This window comes from Enhydra lutris, unplaced genomic scaffold (genome assembly GCF_002288905.1).
Source record: "Enhydra lutris kenyoni isolate GAN:26980312 unplaced genomic scaffold, ASM228890v2 scaffoldscaffold28, whole genome shotgun sequence".
Classification (NCBI taxonomy): domain Eukaryota; kingdom Metazoa; phylum Chordata; class Mammalia; order Carnivora; family Mustelidae; genus Enhydra; species Enhydra lutris.
Window position 1 is genome coordinate 22,956,109 of NW_019154112.1, and position 24,040 is coordinate 22,980,148.

Genomic DNA, 24,040 nt, shown 5'->3' on the forward strand with positions numbered 1-24,040 from the left:
GAGAAATCACAAGTAGGCAGAGAGGCAGGCAGAGAGAGAGGAGGAAGCAGGCTCCCCGCGGAGCAGAGAGCCCGATGCGGGGCTCGATCCCAGGACCCTGAGATCATGACCCGAGCCGAAGGCAGAGGCTTTAACCCACTGAGCCACCCAGGCGCCCCACAATGTACAATTTTTAAAGGGAACCTGAAAAAAGCATTTACACTCACTCAAAGAGTGAAAATGCAGCTGACCAAAAAACCCTAACAATTATAAAGAAAAAGCCACAACCATTTTGAAAATTTGATGAGATCTGTATTAAGCATTCAAAAAAAAAATGTAGCATTTTATTCCAACAAACAAAAATGACTATTATAAGAAGGAAATAATTAAATAGTTAAAACAATTAATGACTTAGTAGTATCCAAACAATCTAAAATATCCAGGTTTTTGTCCCTGTGAGTCAAAGAACAACTAAATAAGCTTAGTCAACCAAAAGGAAAAAAGTTCCAGAAATACCTGTGTGAAAACTCTTAGCCTAATGTGACTTCAGTCTACTTCCTTTCCCACTTCTGCAATTCTAAGTGACTGTGAATTACATAAGTACTGAAGCTATGGTATGAGATAAGGATAAGCCACAAATTCTATATGCGGTTCTTAAAATGCTTCTTAAAATGCCAACTATAAGGACAAAGTCTAACACTTTCGCTTTCAAACTATTTGAACTTAACCCATAGTTAGTAATAAATTTTACTTTGTAACCCTGACACATATACTTACATACATACATGTAAACAAATTGAAACATACTTCAACAATACTACTCACTACTTGTAATCAAGTCTGATATTTTACATTCCTATTATTCTGTTTTTAAGATGCTGGTTGCTATTCAACTAATTAACTTTCCAATTCACGACAGGGTCTTAGCCTAGAGTTTAAAACCATTGATCTAGTCACTCTTATGGTTCAGCAAATTATATTAAATATATACATACTTTCATTGTGTCAGAACCCAACAATGTCTGTGAGGAACTCGAAGGAGAGTCAGAATGCTGGAAAAGAAAAAGAAACAAGAAGGACAAACCTAAGACGCATCATACTCAAACAGAGGAAAATGAAGAGAAGCGAAGCAAATGTTTGAATTGCACATTCTAGTCTAAGGCATTACCATAGACAAGGAATCCTGTAAGACCTTATCAATGGTAGCACAGAGCTCTTCAGTTTGCTGCCTGAGCTGTGCAGGGAAACAAAACTGGAAGAATTGAAACCAGGTACTGAGTTAGCAATGAGTTTCGGTCTTTTGTTTCAAAAGCATGGATAATCTGAAGTCATTACCTCCAGAGGTGGGTCTAAAGTGTTGTCCTTGAAGACACTTTCAGTCTTGGCTGGTTCATCGAGTGCCTAGTGATAAACAAAATAGTTCTCTTGTGAGGCTTTTAGTCAAATATACATGTAATAGAAAAGTCTCTTCAAAAAAGCCCTGTATCTCAAGATTTCAAAAAGAAAAAAAAAAAAAAAAAGACTTTGAATCATTGATGATGATCTATTATCTGGCATAGAGGCATTGCTCACATCTGTCTAGTTTCTCCAATGTAATGAGTATCTCGAACATACGGTATTGAAATAAAGAAAGGAAGCCGAACTTTTTAACATATACACTGGAACTTGGACACGTTATACATTCAGATGACACTTGTCCCCTTCAAAGAAATCACTTTGGGAAGTGACACACAGAAACAATGATGTAGTCCTTTCTCAAAATACCATAAAAACTACTTTCGAGAAAATACTTCAGGGCCAGTTTAATAAGAAACATGCATACACAAGAAAGAAACTTGCCTAATTTTTAATCATTTAGGTATAAAAAATTTGGGTTACTTGATTCGTTAGACTTGGCCTCAGATGACATTCAACTCTTTTGAGAAATACTTTTTGTTTATTGTGATATAGGTCAGGTATCTACTTTTTATTTACTGTGATATATAGTTCAGATACCTATTTTAGACATATAGTTTAGATACGGAGAAAGTAAGATGGCACTCTGTACCGTGTTCTTATGCCATTGAGAATAATTAGTTTCACAAAATAATGGAAACCAGTATGCATTCCTCCCTGCTTGCTTTTTCATCTTCCACGTGAACCTGAGAATTCATCACTCATTAATTTTGTGTTTATCATGTGTATGCCTTTAATTTTTAAAATGTAGCAATATATTTATACATCACTAAACAATATATAAGGTTATGTTGTGCAAATCTTCTAATTTCATATAAATACAAAATATGATTCTGGAACTTTTTTGTGTTTGTTTGCTTGCTTTAAACTACTTTATTGAGAAACGGTTGAAATAGAAAAATCTGTACCTATTTAACATATGCAACTGATGTGTTTGGAAACAAGTATATATCCATGAAACCATGTCAACAGTCTATTGCCATAAACACGTCCATCACCTCTGAAAATTTCCTCTTGCCCTCATTATTGTTTTCCATATAGCTATTTAGTTGTTGGACCTCCACATTATATCCCATTTTATGCATATTCCACAACAAAATAGATACTTCTTCTAGTGCTGAATATTTAGGGTGCCCCATATTTTCCCTATTAGAAACTGTAACAACTATCTCCCACGTACACTTTTCTTTATAACATATTTGTAGTTTAAGACTAAAGAAAAAGATAGCTTTTTCAGATATTGTGAAATTGTTCTTTAAAACAATTGTATAATTTTACACTCGTAACTGCAATGAATATGAGTTCCTATTTTTCAGACTTTGAAGAATCTTAACATCCTGACATACATAAAATATCTCCCTATGGTTTTATGTTGAATTTGCCTGATAATTTTTGAGGTTGGGCATCTTTTATGTATTTACTGGTTATTCATGTTTCCTTTTATTTATGTATTCATTGTTCTATTGGGTAGTCTGCTTTTTATTCATTTGTTGGAAATTTTATATAATTTTGATGCAAAGTATTTGTCAGTTAGATGTGGCACACACGTCTTCACCCAGTCTTGCCTTCCCTTTTCATGATCGCCAATATGTCTTATGATAACAGACACAAGTTTTCATTGCAATACGATCAAAGTTTTCTTCATCATTTTCCTTTGTGATTTAAGGAACTCTCTTCTAACCTAGTAAGTCATGCCCTTGGGTGGAATTCTTAAAATTTGGGTTGCTTCATATGTGGTCTAAATCCTTCATGCCTCACGGCGAAGCTGGGAATTGGGGATTCTTTCCCAACCACATGGAGCTGTGCCAGCATTGGAGTTTATAAGGACAGTGTATCTCAGCCTTTTCTTTGTTTTTAACCGGTTTTGATATTCTCATTCACCCAGTGTGTAAGAGTCACTCACATAGTTTCTGGATTTTTCTCAGAGGGAATTGTTCAACATATAGCTGTACATTTGGTGTGTCTATGGAAAGACGAAATTTCAGAAGTCTCATACCGCCATCTTGGTCCCACTCCTTTATCATCTCTAATATTTATTTGTGTCTACCTACTTTTTTAAACAATCAGTTTCTCCAGAGAATGATCAATTTCTCATCTCTTAATTAAACTACATATTGGCATTGACCTTCTTTGGCATATTCATATTCCATTTCAGTAATATATGTTAATATCTTTAATTCCTTCCCTCTACCTTTTTTTGGATTTATCCTAACCTTTCTGAATGTGTTCCTTTTGTTGCATTTCACAAGTCATTATATATAGTATGATCACTGTCATTCCATTTTCAATACATCTTTAAACACTTCTGTTAAGATTACTTAGATTCACGGGCTATTTAAAAGAGGTTTTCCCTATTAATTTTTAAAAATGAGGATTTTTCCCAATTTTAAAATTATCTATTTTAGTTATGCTATAGCCAGAGAATTTCTTCTTCATAATAGTGACTTTTTATGAAGTTTGAGATTTATGACATAAGACACGGTTTTATAAATATTCCATTTATACTTAAGAAAATATCTATCTTCTGTTGTCTGCAGGCTTCTGCATGTAAGTGTGTGTCTCTCTGATCAAAATTATTGTTTTATTCAATTTATCCTAGTTTTACTGGGTTTCCTGCATACGTGCTCTATCAATAATTGAAAGAGGTATCATAAAATCTCAGGGAATGATAGTGGATTTGTTAATCTCTCCCTGTGATACCAGCAATTTTTGCTCAACATAGTTTGAAGCCATTTTATTAGCTACATTCATAATTAGAAGTATTCCTCCCTCATGACTTAAATGTTTATCATTATAAAGTGACCCTCTGTCTCACCAGTAATGCTTTATGTCTTAATATCTAGTTTGCCTCATAAAACCAAATGCTTTGATTAGCATTTTACTAGTACATCATTTCATGCCTCTTTTTTTTCAATTTCCTACATTCAAACATTAAAAATCAGTGGTTTATAAATAACAGATGTCTAGAATTCATTTTTTGATCCAGTCTAATTTCCACTGTCTTTTAACTGGAGAGGTTAACATTTCTTTTATTACAATTATATGTTTAAATGTTTCCAAAACATTTGTTTTATTTTTGTTTTACTTTTCCTATTTCATTTTTATTCAGTTTTTAAATATTTTAATTGATTAAATTTGTTTTTTTCTAACTCATTTGCCCTCCAGTAATTTGGATATCATGGCAAAGAAAATGCTAAATGTTCACCAGAGATTATCATTTTCTTGGACACAGATATACATTTCTTTGGTCTCAAGTATGATCTTGTGACTTATGAAATAAATGTGAGTAGAAGTCATACATAACCTCTGGTGCAAGGCAGCTAAGAGTGGATATGACTTTCCATAATTCTCTCTTCCATCTTCTTCAGATAACTAAGACACAAGATGGAAGCCGACTACCTTCCTAAATCACTGAATTACTAAGAACTCATGTGGGAGGGCAAAAATGAACACTACCAACATGGATACGGAAAGGAAATAAACAATGATTGTGTTAAGCCACTGAAATATCAGGGTTTGTCCACTATGGCAGTGAGTATGGCTTACATAAAAACTAATATGAATGTTATAGACTATTTTTTTTTTTTTTTTACAAATTAACCTTGAAAATTTTTCTTTTTATACCAAGGTCTAAACCAAGCAGTACAAAATCTAGATTCAATTCACATACTATTCAATAATGTAGCAATTGTATAGCTTTCTTCAACCCCTACTCTTGTTTTTATGTTCTAATTGCCTTATAAATATATTTGAATATGCTACCAACATATTATCATGTTTTAATTTTTTTAACTACTTTTTTTTCTTTTTAAAGATTTTATTTATTTGACAGAGAGAGAGAAAGAGATCACAAGTAGGCAGAGAGGCAGGCAGAGATGGGGGGTGAGGGGGAAGCAGGCTCCCAGCTGAGCAGAGAGCCCCACGTGGGGCTCGATTCCAAGACCCTGGGATCATGACCTGAGCCTAAGGTAGAGGCTTTAACCCACTGAGCCACTCAGGTGCCCCTCATGTTTTAATTTTTGCCTTAGTTATATGTATGTTAAAGGAGTTTTTACAAAATAGTATTTTATAGTTATCCACATATTTATTATTTTCCATGTTCTGCTTTCCTTCCTGAAGTTCTGAGTTTCTATTCACCATTATTTATCTTCAGCTTGACGAACTTCCTTTAGCATATTTTGTTGTAAAATCTGTAATCAACAAGTTCTCTCAGTCTTCTTTCAGCTGAAAATATCTTCATTTTGTCTTCATTCTTGAAGGGGTTTTCCCCAGCAACATAATAACAACTCTCATAAGAGAGAGTTTTTTCCTCTCTCTCTCTCAGCATTTAAAGATGTCATTCCATTCATTGTCTTCTGGCCTCCACTGTTTCTAATGAGAAGTTAGTAATTATTTTATTGTTGTTCCTCAGTATGTAATGCATTATTTTTCCCTGACTGCTTCCAAAATTTTCTCTTTATATTTGATTTTTAAGAAGTTCGATTGTAATATGCTCAGTCATGATTTTCTTTGAATTAAACATTTGGGGACTATCTGAGCTTCTGAAAAGTATTACATATTATACCAAATATGGAAAAATTTTGTCTATTAGTTATTCAAATATTTTTTCTACCCCATTCTCTCCTCACCCTCTGTGACTTTAATTACGTTTTGTATCATCCCCCATGTCACTGGAACTCTGTTCATCTATTTGTGTTCCCCTTTTATTCAGATCAGGTACTTTCTAGCAATTTATCTTCAAGTTCACTGACACATCTGCATCTTCATTTTTTTCTTGAAAAATACAGTGCATTTTCTAATTTCCAATATTGTAGTTTTCAACTCTAGAATTTCCATTTGAGCCTGTTTTAGTTTCTATTTTTGTGAAGTCCTATATAACTCATTATCAGCATATTTTCCTTTATACCCTTGAGGATAGTTACAAGAACAACACCTGGAACATCTTTGGGTCACTCTCTGTGAATTACATTTTCTCTTTGAGGATGGTTTAAATTATCCTGCTTCTTTGCATGTCTAGAAATTAGTAATTTTGTATCCTAACTATTTTGTTGTTATTGTTTAGTTTTAGCAGGCACTTACTTCAGCTCCAGACTCTGTCTCCTTGATGGTGGGCAGCAGCTGGAATCTCTGTTTAGTTATTTTATCCTTAGCTGAGGTTAGCTGGGCTTAACAGGCACATGTGTAATTCAGTGGTCATCCAGGGGTTTGGACAGAGTTTATATGCAACATTTAGGGCTTCCTTTCTGTGACTCATTCTTTTCCCAGATTCTCCCCTCACTTTCCAGATCCTGTGTAACCCTCCATTCTCTTCTCTGATTCCTCATCCAGTAAGCCTGCTGGTTTCTTGCTGAGTTTTCGTTTGCTTGATGGTGAAGAGACAAAGAGCCTCCCATAGATGAAAAACTCAGAAAATTTGGAAAATCACTCAATTCCTTTATCTCTTTACAAACATTGACTCTACTGAAATTCAACCTGCTCTTGGTCACTTGGTTCAGTACTTTTAGACAATGATTTTTTTGTATTTTGCCTAGTTTATCAGAGTTACCTACAAAAGAATTGGTCCAATACCAGCTACTGTTCATTTCCTAGAAATATAAGGAGTCAAACTCATTTCAATTCTTTAGCATAAATTTTCCTTATCACAGAGACTGCATAAATTCAAATCTCAAACCCACTTCAGGGTAGGCTTATGGTTAAAGATTCTCTTTTTTCCTACCCTGAGCCCAGGCTGACATAAGAAAATTTGCTTGTCATTTCCCTTTGCAAATTTCTTTTTTCTTATCCATCTTTTTTTTTTTTTTTTTTTTTTGACAGAGATCACAAGTAGGCAGAGAGGCAGGCCGGGGGAAGCAGGCTCCCCACTGAGTGGAGAGCCTGATGCGGGGCTCAATCCCAGGACCCTGGGCTCATGACCTGAGCCCAAGGCAGAGGCTTTAACCCACTGAGCCACCCACTGAGCCACCCAGGTACCCCTCTTATTCATCTTGTAATTGAGAATGCAACCCTTCAGAAACCCTGGATTTATGACAGGGAGGCAATTCCAGTCCTCGTCTCACTCAGCCCCAAATCTTTCTCTCCCTTCACCAGTTTGATAGTAAATCCCAATCTCTATGATTAGTGAGCATAATATCTTCTGAATAACTAAGCATTCTGAACTTCAACTTGCTTTTGGTATTTGACCCTTGGGGAGTGCCCTGACTTTTTTATGAGCTCAGCTTCATATTTGGGGTGAACCACTTCCAATTGCTGTATTCAACTGGAAATTACAGGCTGTCCTGTCCTGTTACTTAGATTTACCTTAATTCTTCGTTTCCTCATTATCAGTCTGATAAACGCATATTCTGACCAGAAAGTGTCACACAGGCTGTGGAACCATGCAATCTAAGACTCAACAGAATCAATTTTTCCCCTTCTAACAGACCCAGTGACAGAACAGATCCAGGACTGTTAATCTTCACCAATAGGAACCATGGGCAGATGCCGGTTGTCATTTTGGCCTAGGATATACACCTCAGAATTCAGAAAAGTTGCTTCTAAAAATAAGAATTTACCATCTTCTCGTTTCAATAAATCACAAAGGAAAATACTGTCTGGATTTTTTTTTTTTTTTTTTTTTTTTTTTGCAAAATCCACTCTTCTGCAGTAATTAAAAAAATATAAAACATTATCTATGATAACCTAATAGAAATGCATGAGATTGGCAACGCCTGGATGTCTCAGTGGGTTAAGCATCTGCCTTCGGCTCAGGTTATGATCTCAGGGTCCTGCAGTCAAGCCCCGCATCAGGCTCTCTGCTCAGCAGGGAGCCTGCTTCCCCCTCCCCCTCTGCCTGCCTCTCTGCCTACTTGTGATCTCTCTCCCTGTCAAATAAATAAATAAAATCTTTTTAAAAATATATGTGAGTGCAGCCACTCTGGAAAACAGCATGGAGGTTCCTCAAAATGTTGAAAATAGAACTACCCTATGACCCAGCAATTGGGTCATAGGTATTTACTGCTGGGTATTTACCCTAAAGATACAAACGTAGTGATCCGAAGGGGCACGTGCACCCGAATGTTTATAGCAGCAATGTCTACGATAGCCAAACTATGGAAAGAACCTAGATGTCCATTAACAGACGAATGGATAAAGAAGATGTGGTATATATACACAATGGAATACTATGCAGCCATTAAAAGAAATGAAATCTTGCCATTTGCGACAACGTGGATGGAACTAGAGGGTATCATGCTTAGCGAAATAAGTCAATCGGAGAAAGACAACTATCATATGATCTCCCTGATATGAGGGAGAGGAGATGCAACATGGTGGGTTAAGGGGGTAGGAGAAGAGTAAATGAAACAAGATGGGATTGGGAGGGAGACAAACCATAAGTGACTCTTAATCTCACAAAACAAACTGAGGGTTAATGGGGGGAGGGGAGTTGGGGGGGTGGGATTATGGACATTAGGGAGGGTGTGTGCTATGGTGAGTGCTGTGAAGTGTGTAAACCTGGCGATTCACAGACCTGTACCCCTGGGGATAAAAATATATTATATGTTTATAAAAATAAAATTAAAAAATATATATATATGTAAGATTGCCTCTTTCTAACCATAAAAAATTTCTCTTTTGCCTTCCTTCTTCTTCCTCTAAACTTACTAGTCATGAGTAATGGGTAGCAAGAACAGAAAATTTCATAAAGATAACTCCTAGCTGGTGTTCAGATAGTTTAATTTTTCTCTGCACAGTGTCTTAATTACCTATTTACCTTGAGGTTATGGGCACGGCCAAATACACAACCCCGACCACTGGGCAGATAGAACCAACAGTTTATTAGTCAGATATATTCACAGCCTAGAGGAAGAGAATGATGCACACCACACTGGGCCACACAAGGGCTGTGCTCAGGCACAAAGTAAACGACCAGGGGTGGTGGAAGACAGGCTTTGTAGTATCAAGAGGGTGACGTACATGTCCCCTGGTTTGTAGAAAGTTGTGATTGGCTTGATTCAGTAGAAACTGTACATGGTCAGTTTGATAAGGAGGGTTAGGGGACCGTATCTGGGGGTGGACAGTGGGGGTGGGGGAATTTGAAGTTAGGCTACTTGAGACCCCTCTAATTTCACTATTACATCAAGGTGGCACATAATATGGGGCCTTAATTTTAGACTTGATGCCATACGACTTCTAACTACAATGATAATTATGGAGAAGAAAAAAGTCAGAAATTAATGAGAAGGACTAAGAACAAACTCCTTAGGGGAACAGTTTGATCCAGCCTTTCTTTACCTTTTCAATAATATCTTCTATTTTCTCTTCATTTGCAAGCTGCTCTCCAACCATGAAGAACCGCTTGAGTTCTTTGACCTTATAACTGCATGTTATTAACTCTGCCTAGATTGTCCTTCCTTCACTCTCAGCTCACTTCAAGAATTCCTGTTCACCCTAAAGATGCTAATCAAATTCCTTCATGAATTATTTTTGGCCCTCATATTAGGAAAAGTCTGTCATTCCTTCCTTGGGCACCATATCACTTTGTACATACTTTAAACATATGATATCATAATTACTTTTCAACAGTATCTCTACCCAACTGGACCATTTGTCCCTATCACAATCGGAAAAATATGGTATTTATCTTTATAGCCCCAGGATAGAGCAAGTGATCAATAAAGATTCTTAGGATGAATTGAAAGGGTGAAGTAACAACTAATGGAGTTAAATGAATAAGTGAATCATACAAATAATATGATTTTAATCCTCCTCTGTAAAATGTTCTAGAGAAGTAGTTTAAACCCTTTGAATATTTTAAATAACAAATACATAATTTTTTTTCCCTGCATTTCAATTAAATTTGTTTACCATCAAAGAGCTGAGCATATGATTGGTGCTAATGTAATGAGGCGATGTTTTTTCAGCCACAATCAATAAGGTTAATATCTTGGTTACTCTGTAGGAACTTACTCTAGGCAAACACAACTTTCAGGAGGCCATTTAAAATATTGAATTTACTCAATGAATGAAAACACTATCTACTCAGAACCCTTGGAAAATTAAGGAAGATAAATGGAATTAGGTGAATAATGCTGAAACTTTGAAATAGGGTAATACTCAGAGTGCATTAAAATTTGGAGAAAAGGTTATTTTGAGTTTCAATAGCTTGGAAAAGTATTAGAATAGATTTTTTTAATTAATGAGGAGTTATTTGTCAAATGTATCATCTTGATCCATTCCTTCTGCCAGCCTTAAAGAGTTGTTTTGTTTTTTTTTTCCCTGTGGTACAAAACTATATTTAAATGAAAATTTATTAAATCTCCATTAAAAGAACTCTAACCATAGACTGCTTTTTGACACCTTAGCCAGCAGCAATGTATTGATTTTTTTTAGATTTATTAATTTTGAATGAAGCTGTCTCAAAATATTCTCCAATAAAAGAGTTTTATTAAAAACATATATTTTCTACCAAATTGGACATCAATTTTTTAGCCAAGTGAGACATAAAGGTGAATGCTTTGAATCTTATTTTTTAAATATTCTTAACTAATGTAAGTTATGAGGAATATTTTCATTAAAAGTAGTTATCTTGTGATGCCTGGGTGGCTCAGTCAGTTAAGGTCATGATCCTAGGGTCCTGGGATCGAGTCCCGCTTTGGGCTCCTTGCTCAGTGGGGAGCCTGCTTCTCTCTCTGCCTCTGCTTGCCACTCTGCCACTCTCTGTCTCTCTCTCAAAAATAAGTAAATAAATAAAATCTTAAAAAAAAAGTAGTTATCTTTTGCTCAGAACAGCCAACTGTGGGGTCCAGTTTTTAAGAAGAGACATAGTAAATCCGATTTTTAGTAGAAAATAGTTTCTGAGCTCAGCACTACATTATAATTAAGAGGCAAGGACTCTGAACGAGCACTGTAAATCAAAGTTCTTATGGGAATACACGCCAGTAAACTATAACAGGTGCTTCTCACCTGAAAAGAGAACCCTGATGGAACCGCAGGCACTTTTAAGTCAGATATATTATATCAATCTAACCTGCTTTCTGGAAATGGGATTAACTTCTAAAAATCTAAAGACAGCATGAATTGCACTCTAAACAGAGCCAGAAAGCAAACTACTTTCAAAGGAAGACTAACCTAAAAGGGCTTGTAAACTTTTTGTGATGCCTAAACTATCTAATTAGATTGGGCTTCAAAAATGTTATGGGCCAGTTACTCTGTTTCAGTTATGATCAAATTAACCCCCTCCCATGCTAAACCCAAGTGCTCCTACACTTTGTTAATCTGACCAGCTATGTATCTGGTAGAATAAATCCTCTGAAGACTACAAAAGCCTTGTTTGATTTTCAGTCATTAACACAAAAGCTTTTGTAGGATTAGAGATATCTTCAGCAAAATAAATCTCACTTTGATTATATAGTTGAAGATTCGGGTCTGAATAGCATTCAGATCTGAAGAAAAGGGGGAAATGTACACTGTAAGCCAAAAGGGCTTCCGGATACTTAAAAATACAGCTTCTTTAAAGATACAGATGTCTTTATCCTTACATTATTTTCATGATTGGTTTAAAATATTTAACAATTGAGGAAATCTACATGGTGTTTATAATCCCAAAAACACTGAAGGGTTGATCATCTCTTCCTACCACACAGAAGGAAGGGAATTTGTGCAGACCATTACAGCCTATTTCAAAACCATTCATTAAGGTTCAATAACAGGAGAATTCATATTTTTCCTTCATTTAATCAAGGACGTCAGAAAGGTGTGCCTTGCTTCCGGCTCTAACCTCTTTCACTGTAATGTGACTCATCTCAGCAACTCAAGGAGTCAGAGATGGTTGGTAAACTTTCAAGTCTCAGGGCTAAATCATTTCCCATTCTCTTTCATTGTTTTTCACTAAAACAAAAACAAAAACAAAAATTTTTGTTGCTCTAATTTGATGAGGATTTTAATATATTTTAGCACGTAATAAAAAAAAAAAAAGCATTGTAGACAGAAATCCAAAATCATCATTTCTTGCTCAGTGTTTCACTTCAGCTAGTTGATGTCACTTGCATGGTAAACAGGAAAAGGCTGGGAGATAATCATATAAGGTCCAATTCAGCAACTTAATAGCTCTGCTGCTTTGCGGGATTTACTTGGCATCTTTGAGCATCAAAATCTTCACAGAATTGTAAGGATAGCAAAACATTTAGCTCAGTGTCTGATTCACCAGAATGTTCAATATGGCAGCCATTGTGATTGTATTTTCGAATTGTTAAAAGGTACCAGGTCTAAAATCAATTTACTTCCCTCATAGTAGAAGGTCTTTTATAGCTTTTATATGTTAAATAGAATTGATGAAGTTTATTCTACCCTAAAGAAGGATTCTTAATTATCATCTCCCAAATTATCATACATTAGGGTCCTTAATTTTTATAATTTTATGAGCAAAAATTTGCCTTAAAATCCTATGAAATAAAATTGGACATTTTAGTGACCTACTCAGCTGCAAACCAAAGTAATTAATTCAATGAACACCTAACAAGAAACTACTATATTCCCTCAAATAGTTCATAGTAGGAAAAAAAAAAAAAGCTACCAACATGTATAATTACATATGGCTTGGTAAGGACTTTAAAAAAGACACGTGCATGGTATACAACTGCCTGAGGAGAACCAACTGGAATAGATTTGGGTCCTGGGCATTTTTCCATTGCTAGAGAAATGGGAACACATTTCCTTGTACTAATCAATTAATAAGAGATGCCTCTCTAGTATAGGCCATATGCTAAGCTAGCAACCAGATTTTGTTAGATTTTTGAGACATGCAGAGATCTTAAAATATCTCACCCAAAGACATATGTTTAATCAGATTAAAGTTTACCAACTCATGCTTTAAAATTTTAAGCTGGCAATTTAGAATAAATTGATTTAAAAACCGACAAGACATCTCGAATCTTCACCTTTCCATTTCTATAGCACAATTTTTACAATTGTCTTCAGAATGGCTATTCTTTAACTTCCTTCCATTGGGAAAAAATAAAATAATTTTTATATTAACTTTTACTTAAATAATTAACCCTATAATTTAAATGTGCTACTTATAGAATTGAACTACTCTATTATCCTTCTTTCAAACTCACATAGCTTATAAATTAAAAATGTCTTGAAAATGGCAGATAACAATGCCATTTGTTAGAAAATGGCACCTAACTGTAGCCTTGATTTTATCCTGAGAAATACTTGTGAAGAAAAGAACGGAGAACTCAAATTGCTTTAAAAAATATGCTCTCATGAAAAATATTTCATGGAAAAATATGAATCACTTGTGAAACAATAAGGATGCACACTGTTTTATATCGTGGAAATATTCCTTTCTCTATGTTTCCTTTCCAATAAAAAGCCATTTATTTAGAATGTTACTATGAGTCCTTCAGTTTAATTTTCACTTTGTACCTATTGCTATCAGACTCATATGATAAGAAGAAAAATTAGTAAGAGAGAGTAAGATCTTTAATATTCTTTGAACAGAAGCACACAGAGCAAGCCTAAAAAGTAATGTCCATTTCAAAATTATTTCCTCTACAGTATTGTTGAACATGTCGTAATAAAGTTTGTGGGCAGTCACAAACACAAGCTGATCTGCTTACTTTATTCCTGCTTTATAATCACTTGTATTTCATCCTCATCTCAATCTTGGAGAAGATGATTATTGGTAGGAGATGAAGCCAAAGACTCTGAAACTAACACATTAAAATACGCCTCACATTTATCTCTTCCTATAAAGCCTTAGTTAAGGCTTAAGCTAAAAATGCTTTCCTCCTAAATGTTCATGGGGGAAAAAAATTACAGAATACAGAATAAGCTATAAATTTAAGTTTTGATGCAGACAATAAATTACAGAACAGAACTACCAGAAACCTCATGTCTCCTGCCAACAAAATGTACTCTTTTGAAAATGATGGGTTTCATCTAGGGGTGATTAAAGCTGAAACCAATCCAGCGATTCAATGATAGCTTAATATGTGATTGAAAGGGATGCTGGTACTTCAATTTGGAGAAAATCTTGCTTTTAAAAATAGTATTATTTCTTAAAGTGATTCCAGTTCCTCATTATACCATATACTATAAAATAAAATGTGGTATAAAACATCAACCGTGAGTTTAATGTGTTTGGGAGGGGATAATTATTAAACTGTCTAAATTAAATTCGTTAGTTCTATTTTTAAGGCAATCCACAGCATAGACCCTAACCAAACATTATAATGGCACTGCAGCATCCCCATTCTCTTTAATTGTGATGTTCTGTGTGATATTAAAGGGGTCTCAGAAAATATTCCAAAAGTGTTAATTCTTTCCAAAGCAGAATTTCTGACAATTAGAGTCTTAATTTTCCCACTCAATTCAGAAATAAGTCCCTTTGATTTTAATGGCATAGGTTGAGTTCTATTATATAAACAGATGGATAAAAAGACCTAAATTACCAGATTTTTTTTAAAACTACCACCATGAAAGGAACATGGAAATATTTAATTTTAGTGAATATAGAAATAAATGCTGATAAAATCTCAAGTTTAGACTTTTGTTATTTAAAAATCCTTTAAAAATCCTTACAAATTAAAGTTTCTCATGGAGCAACACGCAATATAGAAAAGCCAGCCCCCCCTCAAAAAAATAGATTATACAAAGGCTCTAAAGAAAAAACAAACATATGTCATATCTTGTGATCTTCGAACAATTCATATATTTGTGGCCCAAAACCAATTTCTCTTAGCCAAGAGACTAGTGCTTATACAATAGTCAATCCTAGTGTTTATACAGTAGTCAGTCCTCCCTAGAAAAAACTATTGTAAGTTTGATGTCATGATATTTATATTTTCCCACAGAGTCTGTCTTATTCAAAATTTTCCCATAGAGTCTGTCTTATTCAAAATTTAAAACAAAAACAAAACAAAACAAAAAAAAAACCCTCCTATATGCACTCACATTAGGTTCAATACACAGTGATATTATCATATACATTTATGAAATAGGTTTATGATGATACTGGAAATTAATGATTCTTCATTTTGAATGACTAACTAATAGATGATAATCTCTAAAATCCATTTACTTGGAAGAGAAGAGAGCTAGTAGACAGAGATTCTGGAACCAATAATGACATCCAGCCTTTCCTTTCAAACATCTTTAAAGGAGAATTAACTCTAATTTTTCTAAATAGAAAACTAATATAGTGGTAGCCCACAGGTACATGACAATGTACTAGGTTAGGTGAGACAAGTATGATGGAGGGAAACCACCAGGCCCCTATTTACTTCTCCTAGCTGCTGAGGAGGAGAGTTTCTCCCACTTCTGCAGGGTCAGACACTGTGACCATATTTCACAAAAATCTATCTGAAATGGGCCCAGAGTCTGCTGTGAGAAAACACTGCACTATGACTCAACATAAAAGCCCCAGATAATAGGATAAGGGACCACTGCTAAAATGGTCACTTCCTGAATCCTCCTGAGCCTCCTGAAATCAGTGATTAGGTCCATCTCATCTTTTCTTGGGCTATATAAAAGGTAGAAATTCAGAAGAGAAGCTAGAGAAAAAGTGGCAGATCTCTCTCTCTGCAGTTCGGCGACTCCTCAGCTCCCCAGCTGGAAGCGTTCACAAATATAAAACATGGACTCTGGACCACATGTAGATAAATCCGAGTTAGTTACCAGAGATTAGAATAAAAGAGATGCTGCCCACCAAAACCCATCTGCATGCTACTGAGTATCTCCCACTAATGATTCCTACGGTTTAGATAAGAGATCATGCAAAGATTTCATTACCCAGATCATACTAAAACAACAAGAAAGTAAATTCATAAACCAATGTTCAAGATACACCTGGTTGGCAAACACTAACATTTTGACAAATGATAATAACAGCATTTGAAACACTCTAATTACACAGAAAAAAAAATAGGCTTAATACACTGAGATAGATTACCTAAATAAATATAAAAATAACATGAAATGAGTAATTTCTTTGACTTGGGAATTGATTTCACTTCGATTCTGATATAATCCTGCATTTGGTCTTCATTTGAACATACGTAATGTGCTTATTAAACAAGAGGCTTTAATTTAATTTACCTACGGAAGCAGAATCCTGTAATTTTATAATTAATGACTCTTAATAGCAAAGCAAAAATGCCCTAGAGGCATGTGAAAGCAGCTGGGTCACTGGAAGTGATTTCGGTCCTCCCTCCCATTCATGGACGTAGCATCAGTGGCTGGTGAGAACAGCCAAAGAGGTTTAGCCCATGCTGGGATTTAAGGAGCTAAGTTGGATACTCAGCTAACATGTTTCTACCCTGTAGAAACCACTACTAGTCACCAAGTATTGACTGGCCAGTTGCCCTCATGTAACCCCATTTTGATCAATGTGAAAAGAGGTGGAAGCTCTTAAAATTCCAGAGGACGGGGATCTCTCCAAATCCGAATCAAGTTTCCTAGGCCTGCTTTACAGTGGACTGGACAATTCTAAGCCCATATTGAGCCTCTGGTGAAAAATCAATGATGTCTCAAATTCTGTTCACCGAGATGCTTTCATCATGAGACCCTAAACTAAGAGCAACATTTTAGTAAAAGCAGAACTTCAAAACAACCATTTTAGAACACATAACAAAATGACACTAGAAACATAAAATTCCCTCTGCTTTTGAGCCAACACTGACCTTCTGTTCCAAAAGCAATGTGTTTGTAGGGATTGCTGCAAAAGCCTTGTAGCTTGACTTGGTCTTGTATTGCTAGAACGAGTAACCAGAAAGCAAGAGCGGAGATGAAAAGGGGGAAGAATAGAACACAATTTTAGACTAGGTCTGCCAAGTTAAATGGCATGTTATCAAATGAAGAAAACAGTTATTACAACTTGTTTTTAACAGAAAAAATTAGCTTACCATGTTAATATTTTATTAGAATGAGAAACAAAGGAATATCATAGTAAAATATCAGTCTAGGGATTATAGGCAATTATGTACTATAAAGTTTCAGAACTTAAAAACATCCACTTCTACAAAGTTACTTATAAATTTCTCATAAGCAGTGTGTCCCCCCATAGGAGTACTACTAGTCTACAAATGTGGGTGGGGTTTTTTTGTTTTGCTTAATTCTCAAAGGAAAGGGGCTCTTTTTTATAGTGCCATAATTTACAAATGTTATGCCAACAAATCTAATTGAACTCTTGATACATTCTCTTGCATCATTCGTAAAAACAAGGGTCAGAATACATAACATTTAGCAGTAATGTTTAATAAGTAGCATATTTTGAATAGAAGTAATATCAGCAATTTAACTCCATAATGAAAAAGATTCAAAAGCCAAACTTTTGATCTTCAGTTCACTTTTTTAAGCTTCGTCATCTCCTGCTCTTTCTAATGAAATGATATTGATGAATCAAATGACAAAACATCCTGAGTTTTAAATAAAACGCAGAGTAATATAGTTCAGTTTCATGCAGTATTTGAAAGAGAGGGTAGAGCATGAGGAAGCTGTATAAATCAGGATATTATGCATAATCAAAAGCCTGGTTTTGATATTTCTCTGGGTCCCATGCTGCTTAACCAAGGTCAAGACTCTTATCGCTTCAAAAGCCTATGCCTCAGACAGCTTCCCCAGGGGTCCAGAGCCAGCTAGAAGTTGGTAGAGGACTCCAAGCCATCTTAGTCCCCTGGGTAGACCACAGGATCATAGAAGACATGATAGTCAAATAAAATAAAGACTTGAGTTTTATGGATATAATTGATATAATCTTCCATTAAAATGATGTGAGGAAGGGGGAGTAATACATTCATTTTCCTTACGAAGAAGATGAGGTAGAGAAAAATAAAAATGCCAGGCCTGGGGGAAAAGTCTCAGATGCCTTCAAGCCCTTGTCTCCATATTGACCCAGCACTGCTATAGTCCCCATATGACATATTCTGGATAAGGACTGAAAACGAAATGCCATCTCTTTGTGGAGAGTAATAGCTGGCACTTAGGACCAGACAAATTATATACACTGCCTCATTTAATTTTACAGAAGCCCTATAGCTAAAGAACCATTAGGGAAGGGAGGCACAGTACAATCAAGTGACTTGTCTAAGATACACAGCCCGTAAAGAATAGAAACAGGTTTGGAACCCAGACCTGTTTGGATCCAATATCCATGCTTTCTCTATGAGATAATATTTTCTCTCAAAGAATACCTAGGCAGACAAAGAATATATAATAGAATATATCATTACTATTCCATGATGATTTCATAGATACTTAATTGTAACAATAGTTTTAATAATAATAATAATAGCTAACACTCACTATGAGCCAGGTACCATTCTAGAAGCTTTATGTACATTATCTCATTTAATTATCACAACCAAATTATTGGATAGATTCTAAAGATTTTATTTTTATTTATTTATTTGACAGACAGAGATCACAAGTAGGCAGAGAGACAGGCAGAGAGAGAGGGGAAGCAGGCTCCCTGCTGAGCAGAGAGCCCAATGCGGGGCTTGATCCCAGGACTCTGGGATCATGACCTGAGCTGAAGGCAGAGGCTTAACCCACTGAGCCACCCAGGCACCCCTACTGGATAGATTCTAATCACATTCAGTTTATATATGGAAACTAAAGTATACAGATGTTAAGTAACTTATCCAAGGCCATTAGGTAGTAAGTCATAATTGGGATTTGGATGCAGCCATGCCAGTCAACAGCTATGCACTTATCTATGATAGACCCTTGCCTCTCATTTCAGGACACACAGTCACTTACATTTTCAGTTCTCCTATCCCCAACTGCCCTGGAGTATATACTTGGACAAGCCTATACAGAGAGATATACTGTTACTGCACACATAATGCCATACAGTCTTAGAATTAGATGTGATAGTAAGGGCATCTGGTTCAACCCTCTCATCCAAGACATGAAACTCTCTGATTGATCCTCTGTTCAGCTACCACATGAACTCTTGCCTACCTTTCAAGTCAGCATGTTCGGCCTAATTGTAAGAAGTGGCTTTAAAAAAAAAAAAAATCTCCCTTATACTGAGCCAAAATATGCTTCCTGATAACTTACTCCATTGGTCCTTTCTACCAATCTTGGAATGATGACACATGTGAAGAGCTCAATTCTGCACAATAGTTGTACAGCTGTTTCCACCACACCTCTCCTTACTGATCCTCAGTTGAAGAATGTCACTATCCTCATCACCTTCTTCTGTCAATATTCCTTTACAAATGTTGAAAAGTGGTGTGTTGGGGTGCTTGGCTCAGTCAATTAAGTGTCCAGCCCTTGATTTCGGCTTTGGTCATGATCTCAGGGTCATGAAATCGGGCCATGTCAGGCTCCACACTAAGCATGGAGCCTGCTTGGGACACTCTCTCCCTCTCCCCTTTCCCTCACTCATGCACTCACTCCCTAAATAAAAACATAATAAAATCTTTTTTTAAAAGGTGTGTGTTAAACTAGATGTATTTTTAACACAAAGTAGAATATAATCATCACCTTGAAGATACTGACAATAAAATCAATTAATACAATGAAGATGATACTAACTGGAATGGTCTCCTTGGCTTTCGCAGTCAGTTTAGAATATACAAGAGAGGGAAGTTAGAGTCATTTCCTATTGTTAGATCACACCGAGTATGCTAATTCCCTAATGCTTTCATCTTTTTTTCTTTAACATTCATTGAAATTAAATTCCGTCATGTAGTTATGCTTTTTTTCTCTAGATGCCAAACTGTACTTCACGCATTATCTCTATCCAGCTTCATCTGATTAGTTTTGGTTTCTTATTACAAACTATGAAGACAATAATTTTTATATTATTTCATGAACCATCTTGTTAGGCAAGTCTTTTTTATCATCATTCAAGTCATATACCAAGGATGGAGAACTCTTACCTCCTGGGTCCTACCAACCTGGTGGATATCAATCTATCCTGTAACTTTATTTATTTATGACAGTTCAGCTAATTGATTCATTCAACAAAATATTATGGAACACCTACTTTGTGACCTACATTGTTCTAAGTATTAGAGATTCAGCAGTAAACAAAACATCCAAAGCCTTACTCTCTAGAGCTTATACCCTAATAAACAGAGACAAACTAAAAGCAAAGAAATGAGAAATCAAAAGAAAAGTTATGGAGAGATAAATAATTCGCAGAAAATTCAAATAGTGTGTTGGAATAGAAAGTGACCTCAAGGATGTGTTAAAATGGGCACTCAGAACAAATGTGAGTTCACAGAAATATGCTCTTACACCTCACATACCTTTCCTTATTCATGATATCATGAAAAACATCACAAAAGCTGGAACTTGGAAAGCAATTCAATAAACATTACTTGCTTGAAGAAAATGTCTGACTTCCAGTTATAACTGATTTTGATAACAATCACAAGAATATAATCATCTTCAGAATTTACCTTCCCTTTTTTCGTGAAAAATAAAACATATGGCTCACTTCTTTTCCAGCAAATCTCCTTTATTTCCTATCATTTACAATAGAAGTAGAAATTTCATCTGTTTGAGGCACAATTTATCTAGACCAGGAGATATGAATTTAGAACATATAGATGTTTCCTTCTAGTTCCTTTATGTGAGTTTAAGACATATGTAGTCTTTCTTTTCAGTGTGAAAATCATTCTTGTTGACCTTAGAGATACTTTTTGGGTTCACTATAGTTCTTTAGGTTTCTTTTAACAATATTCTAATTTGAAACATATTTCTTCTTTAGCATTCCAAGTTTCCGAGGTGTTAAATTAAATTCATTGGTTTCCTTTGCTTGGTTTAAAATTATAAATCACTCTAGTCAGTGTAAGTATAACTTAAATAGTAGGTTTTAGTGTTATAGGCTGTAATCACCATCAGCTGATCATAGAAGGTAGAACGGACCAGCCTACCCTGAATCCAGCAAAAAATTCAATAATATTTTGTATCTCTCCAATTTGTACTCTATGCTTTTGCTCAACATTCAAAAAATATTTTTTCTTTTCTTTTCTCTTTTTTTCTTTCTTTTCTTTTTTTTTTAAGAAAGAGAAAGCCCATGTGGAGGTAGGGACAGAAGGAGAGGGAGATGGAAAATCTTAAGCAGGCTTCACGCTCAGTATGAAATTCAATCTCATGAGCCTAAGATCGTGACACAAGCCAAAATCAAGAGCCAGATGCTTGGGGCACCTGGGTGGCTCAGTGGGTTAAACCTCTGCCATTGGCTCAGGTCATGATCTCAGGGTCCTGCAGTCAAGCCCTGCATCGGGCTCTCTGCTCAGCAGGGAGCCTACTTCCCCCTCTCTCTATGCCTGCCTCTCTGCCTACTTATGATCTCTTTCTTTCTGTCAAATAAATAAATAAAATCTTTAAAAAAAAAAAAGAGTCAGATGCTTAACTGACTGAGTCACCCTGGCACCCTCAATAAATATTTCCTAAGTATCCACTACATGACAGGTGCAGGGTAAAATTTTAGGTTTAGAAAAGGAAATGCTATTTTACTACATTAGTTTATCAGAGCTAACCCTATTTATAAATACAATTTATCCTAGATAACTGTAACATAAATTCTGGGTATGAAGGTGGGGACAGCCACACATCTTTCCCCTTCAGAAAATACTCTCACCACTATCCTATTCGATATTGCTAATGCCTAAAATTCTACCACTGGCTCCAGTAATAAAGGCCCATGAGATCTCAAAGCAAACTATATTAGTTGCCTTGAGAATTAGAAATTTGAACTCATGGTTACACTTTAAGTATTGGTGAAGGGCAGAATCTCAGATAACATGAACAACAAGAGGGAACCCTGACAAAGAGCCTCCCTACCACTATGGCCAACTTCTCCTTTCTGATGCACCCATGAGTAGAAATGAGAGCACTGCTCCAAATGTACACTTTCTGCTCATCAGTGACCATGCCTGCAGTGCCTGAGTCAGAATCTCCCTGAGGCAAAAGCTCAACTCAAGCCTTAATTCAACTCACAGAAGGAAATTGCCCTGATACCTTCCTTACATCTGAATTATTGGCAGAATATCATCTCTATAATGATCCTGAGAACAGAAGCAGTGGGGAAGAGAAGGGGGGAAATTTCCCTGCACAACTGTCTTCATAGGACCCCTCTCCATGGTTGGTTTATCTTTTGTATGTTTCTAGTACTCTAAACATTATTGTATTACAATATTTTGACATCCCTATTAGCCTGATAGGTCTTTTGGAGAAGATATTTTCTATTATTTCCAATACCTTATACTAACTTAGTAAAGAATAGATATTTGGCAAATATTTGTTGACTTAAACCAAGGTATTTTATTGAAAATTACAGTAAGATTTATAGGGCATGGAGAACCAAAATTTTAGTTCCTCATCTACTATTCACGTCTTAGACACACTTGACTGATTGGAGATCCTCTTCCTCTTTCCAAGTATGCCCTAAAGGCATTTCTAATTTTTCTAATATTAGTTTTGGATGTGAAACTTCAAAGTTCACATCAGTGATGTGAACTTCTAAGATTTGAACTCATGACCTTAAATCCCTTTTTTTTTTAAATCCCTCTTTTGAATTAAACTGCAAAAGCCCCTCCTTGAATTAAAATGAAAATATTCCTCAAGGGGTAAAACAAGGAGGTTTTGTCAAACACTGACCCTTGAGTGTGAATCACTACTAAGCTCATTTCAGAAAAGTTAGCTGGAGAAAAACAAAGGGAATGAGACCCTGAAGTGGTTAGTACATAGATGTAAGCAACAGATAGCAGGAGTGGGAGAATCTTAGAAGAAAATCTAGGATTTCCACAAACGCACCAAAAATTCTGTGGAGGAGGTAGAGTACAAAACAACAGGACAAAAAGAGAAAAAGAAAACAAGAGAATACATATATCTAGTTGCAGTTGTTTTATCATCTCACATATGATTGTGAATGTTTGTTAACCCTCCCTACAAAATACATATAGATTTATGACCTTCAACTTCACCACTAGAACCTCACCAGAGCCATCATCTTCACTTGCCTGGATTGATCCACAGACTCCTAAGGTTTCCTTACTTCCGCTTTCACCCTCTTAGTCTATTCTTAACATAGCAGCCAGATAGACATGATTGTGCCAATTATCTATTCAAAACTATCCACCAGCTTCTTAAATTAAAAAGCAAAGACTAAGATGTGGCCTACAAGACCTCATAGGCCCTAGCTTGCAGTTACATGTCTCTGACAACTTCAAATTCCTCAGACTAACTCCATTCTTGCCACGCTGGCTCACCTATCTTTGCCAAGCACTATCTGACATCAGGTATTTTTTCTAACTATACTCTCTTAAGGTGTATCACGTCTATGAATGTCACCTTCCCAAAGAAAACTATCCTGACCACCCAATATTAATTTGTGACACTATGCCTTACCCCACTATACTTTTCTCCATACCATGTATGATCTTCTAAGGCACAAGAAAATTTACTTGCAGCAATGGGGAGGTGGTAATGGTAATTGCTGGTTTCTTCTGTTCCACCCAAGAATGTAAACTTTCTATGAGCAAGCATTTTGCAATTTTATTTTGTTGCAACCTCCTCATGGCTTTGAAATGTGCCTTGCACATAATAAGCACTCAGTGAATGTCTATTGAATGAGTGAATGATTTTCTTGAACCACATCGAC

General features: G+C 35.8%; 1 protein-coding gene across 1 annotated transcript in view; it reads right to left on the reverse strand.

The window, feature by feature from the left end:
* Positions 1 to 24,040, reverse strand: part of LOC111152487 (muscular LMNA interacting protein) — a 155,391-nt gene that overhangs the window by 96,571 nt on the left and 34,780 nt on the right. Inside the window, exons 5-8 of the mRNA XM_022510962.1 lie at positions 17,100 to 17,171; positions 1,315 to 1,380; positions 1,148 to 1,231; positions 975 to 1,031 (exon numbers count right to left, since the gene is read on the reverse strand). Of these exons, the coding sequence (XP_022366670.1) occupies positions 975 to 1,031; positions 1,148 to 1,231; positions 1,315 to 1,380; positions 17,100 to 17,171 (279 nt within the window). The remainder of the gene's footprint in view (positions 1 to 974; positions 1,032 to 1,147; positions 1,232 to 1,314; positions 1,381 to 17,099; positions 17,172 to 24,040) is intronic.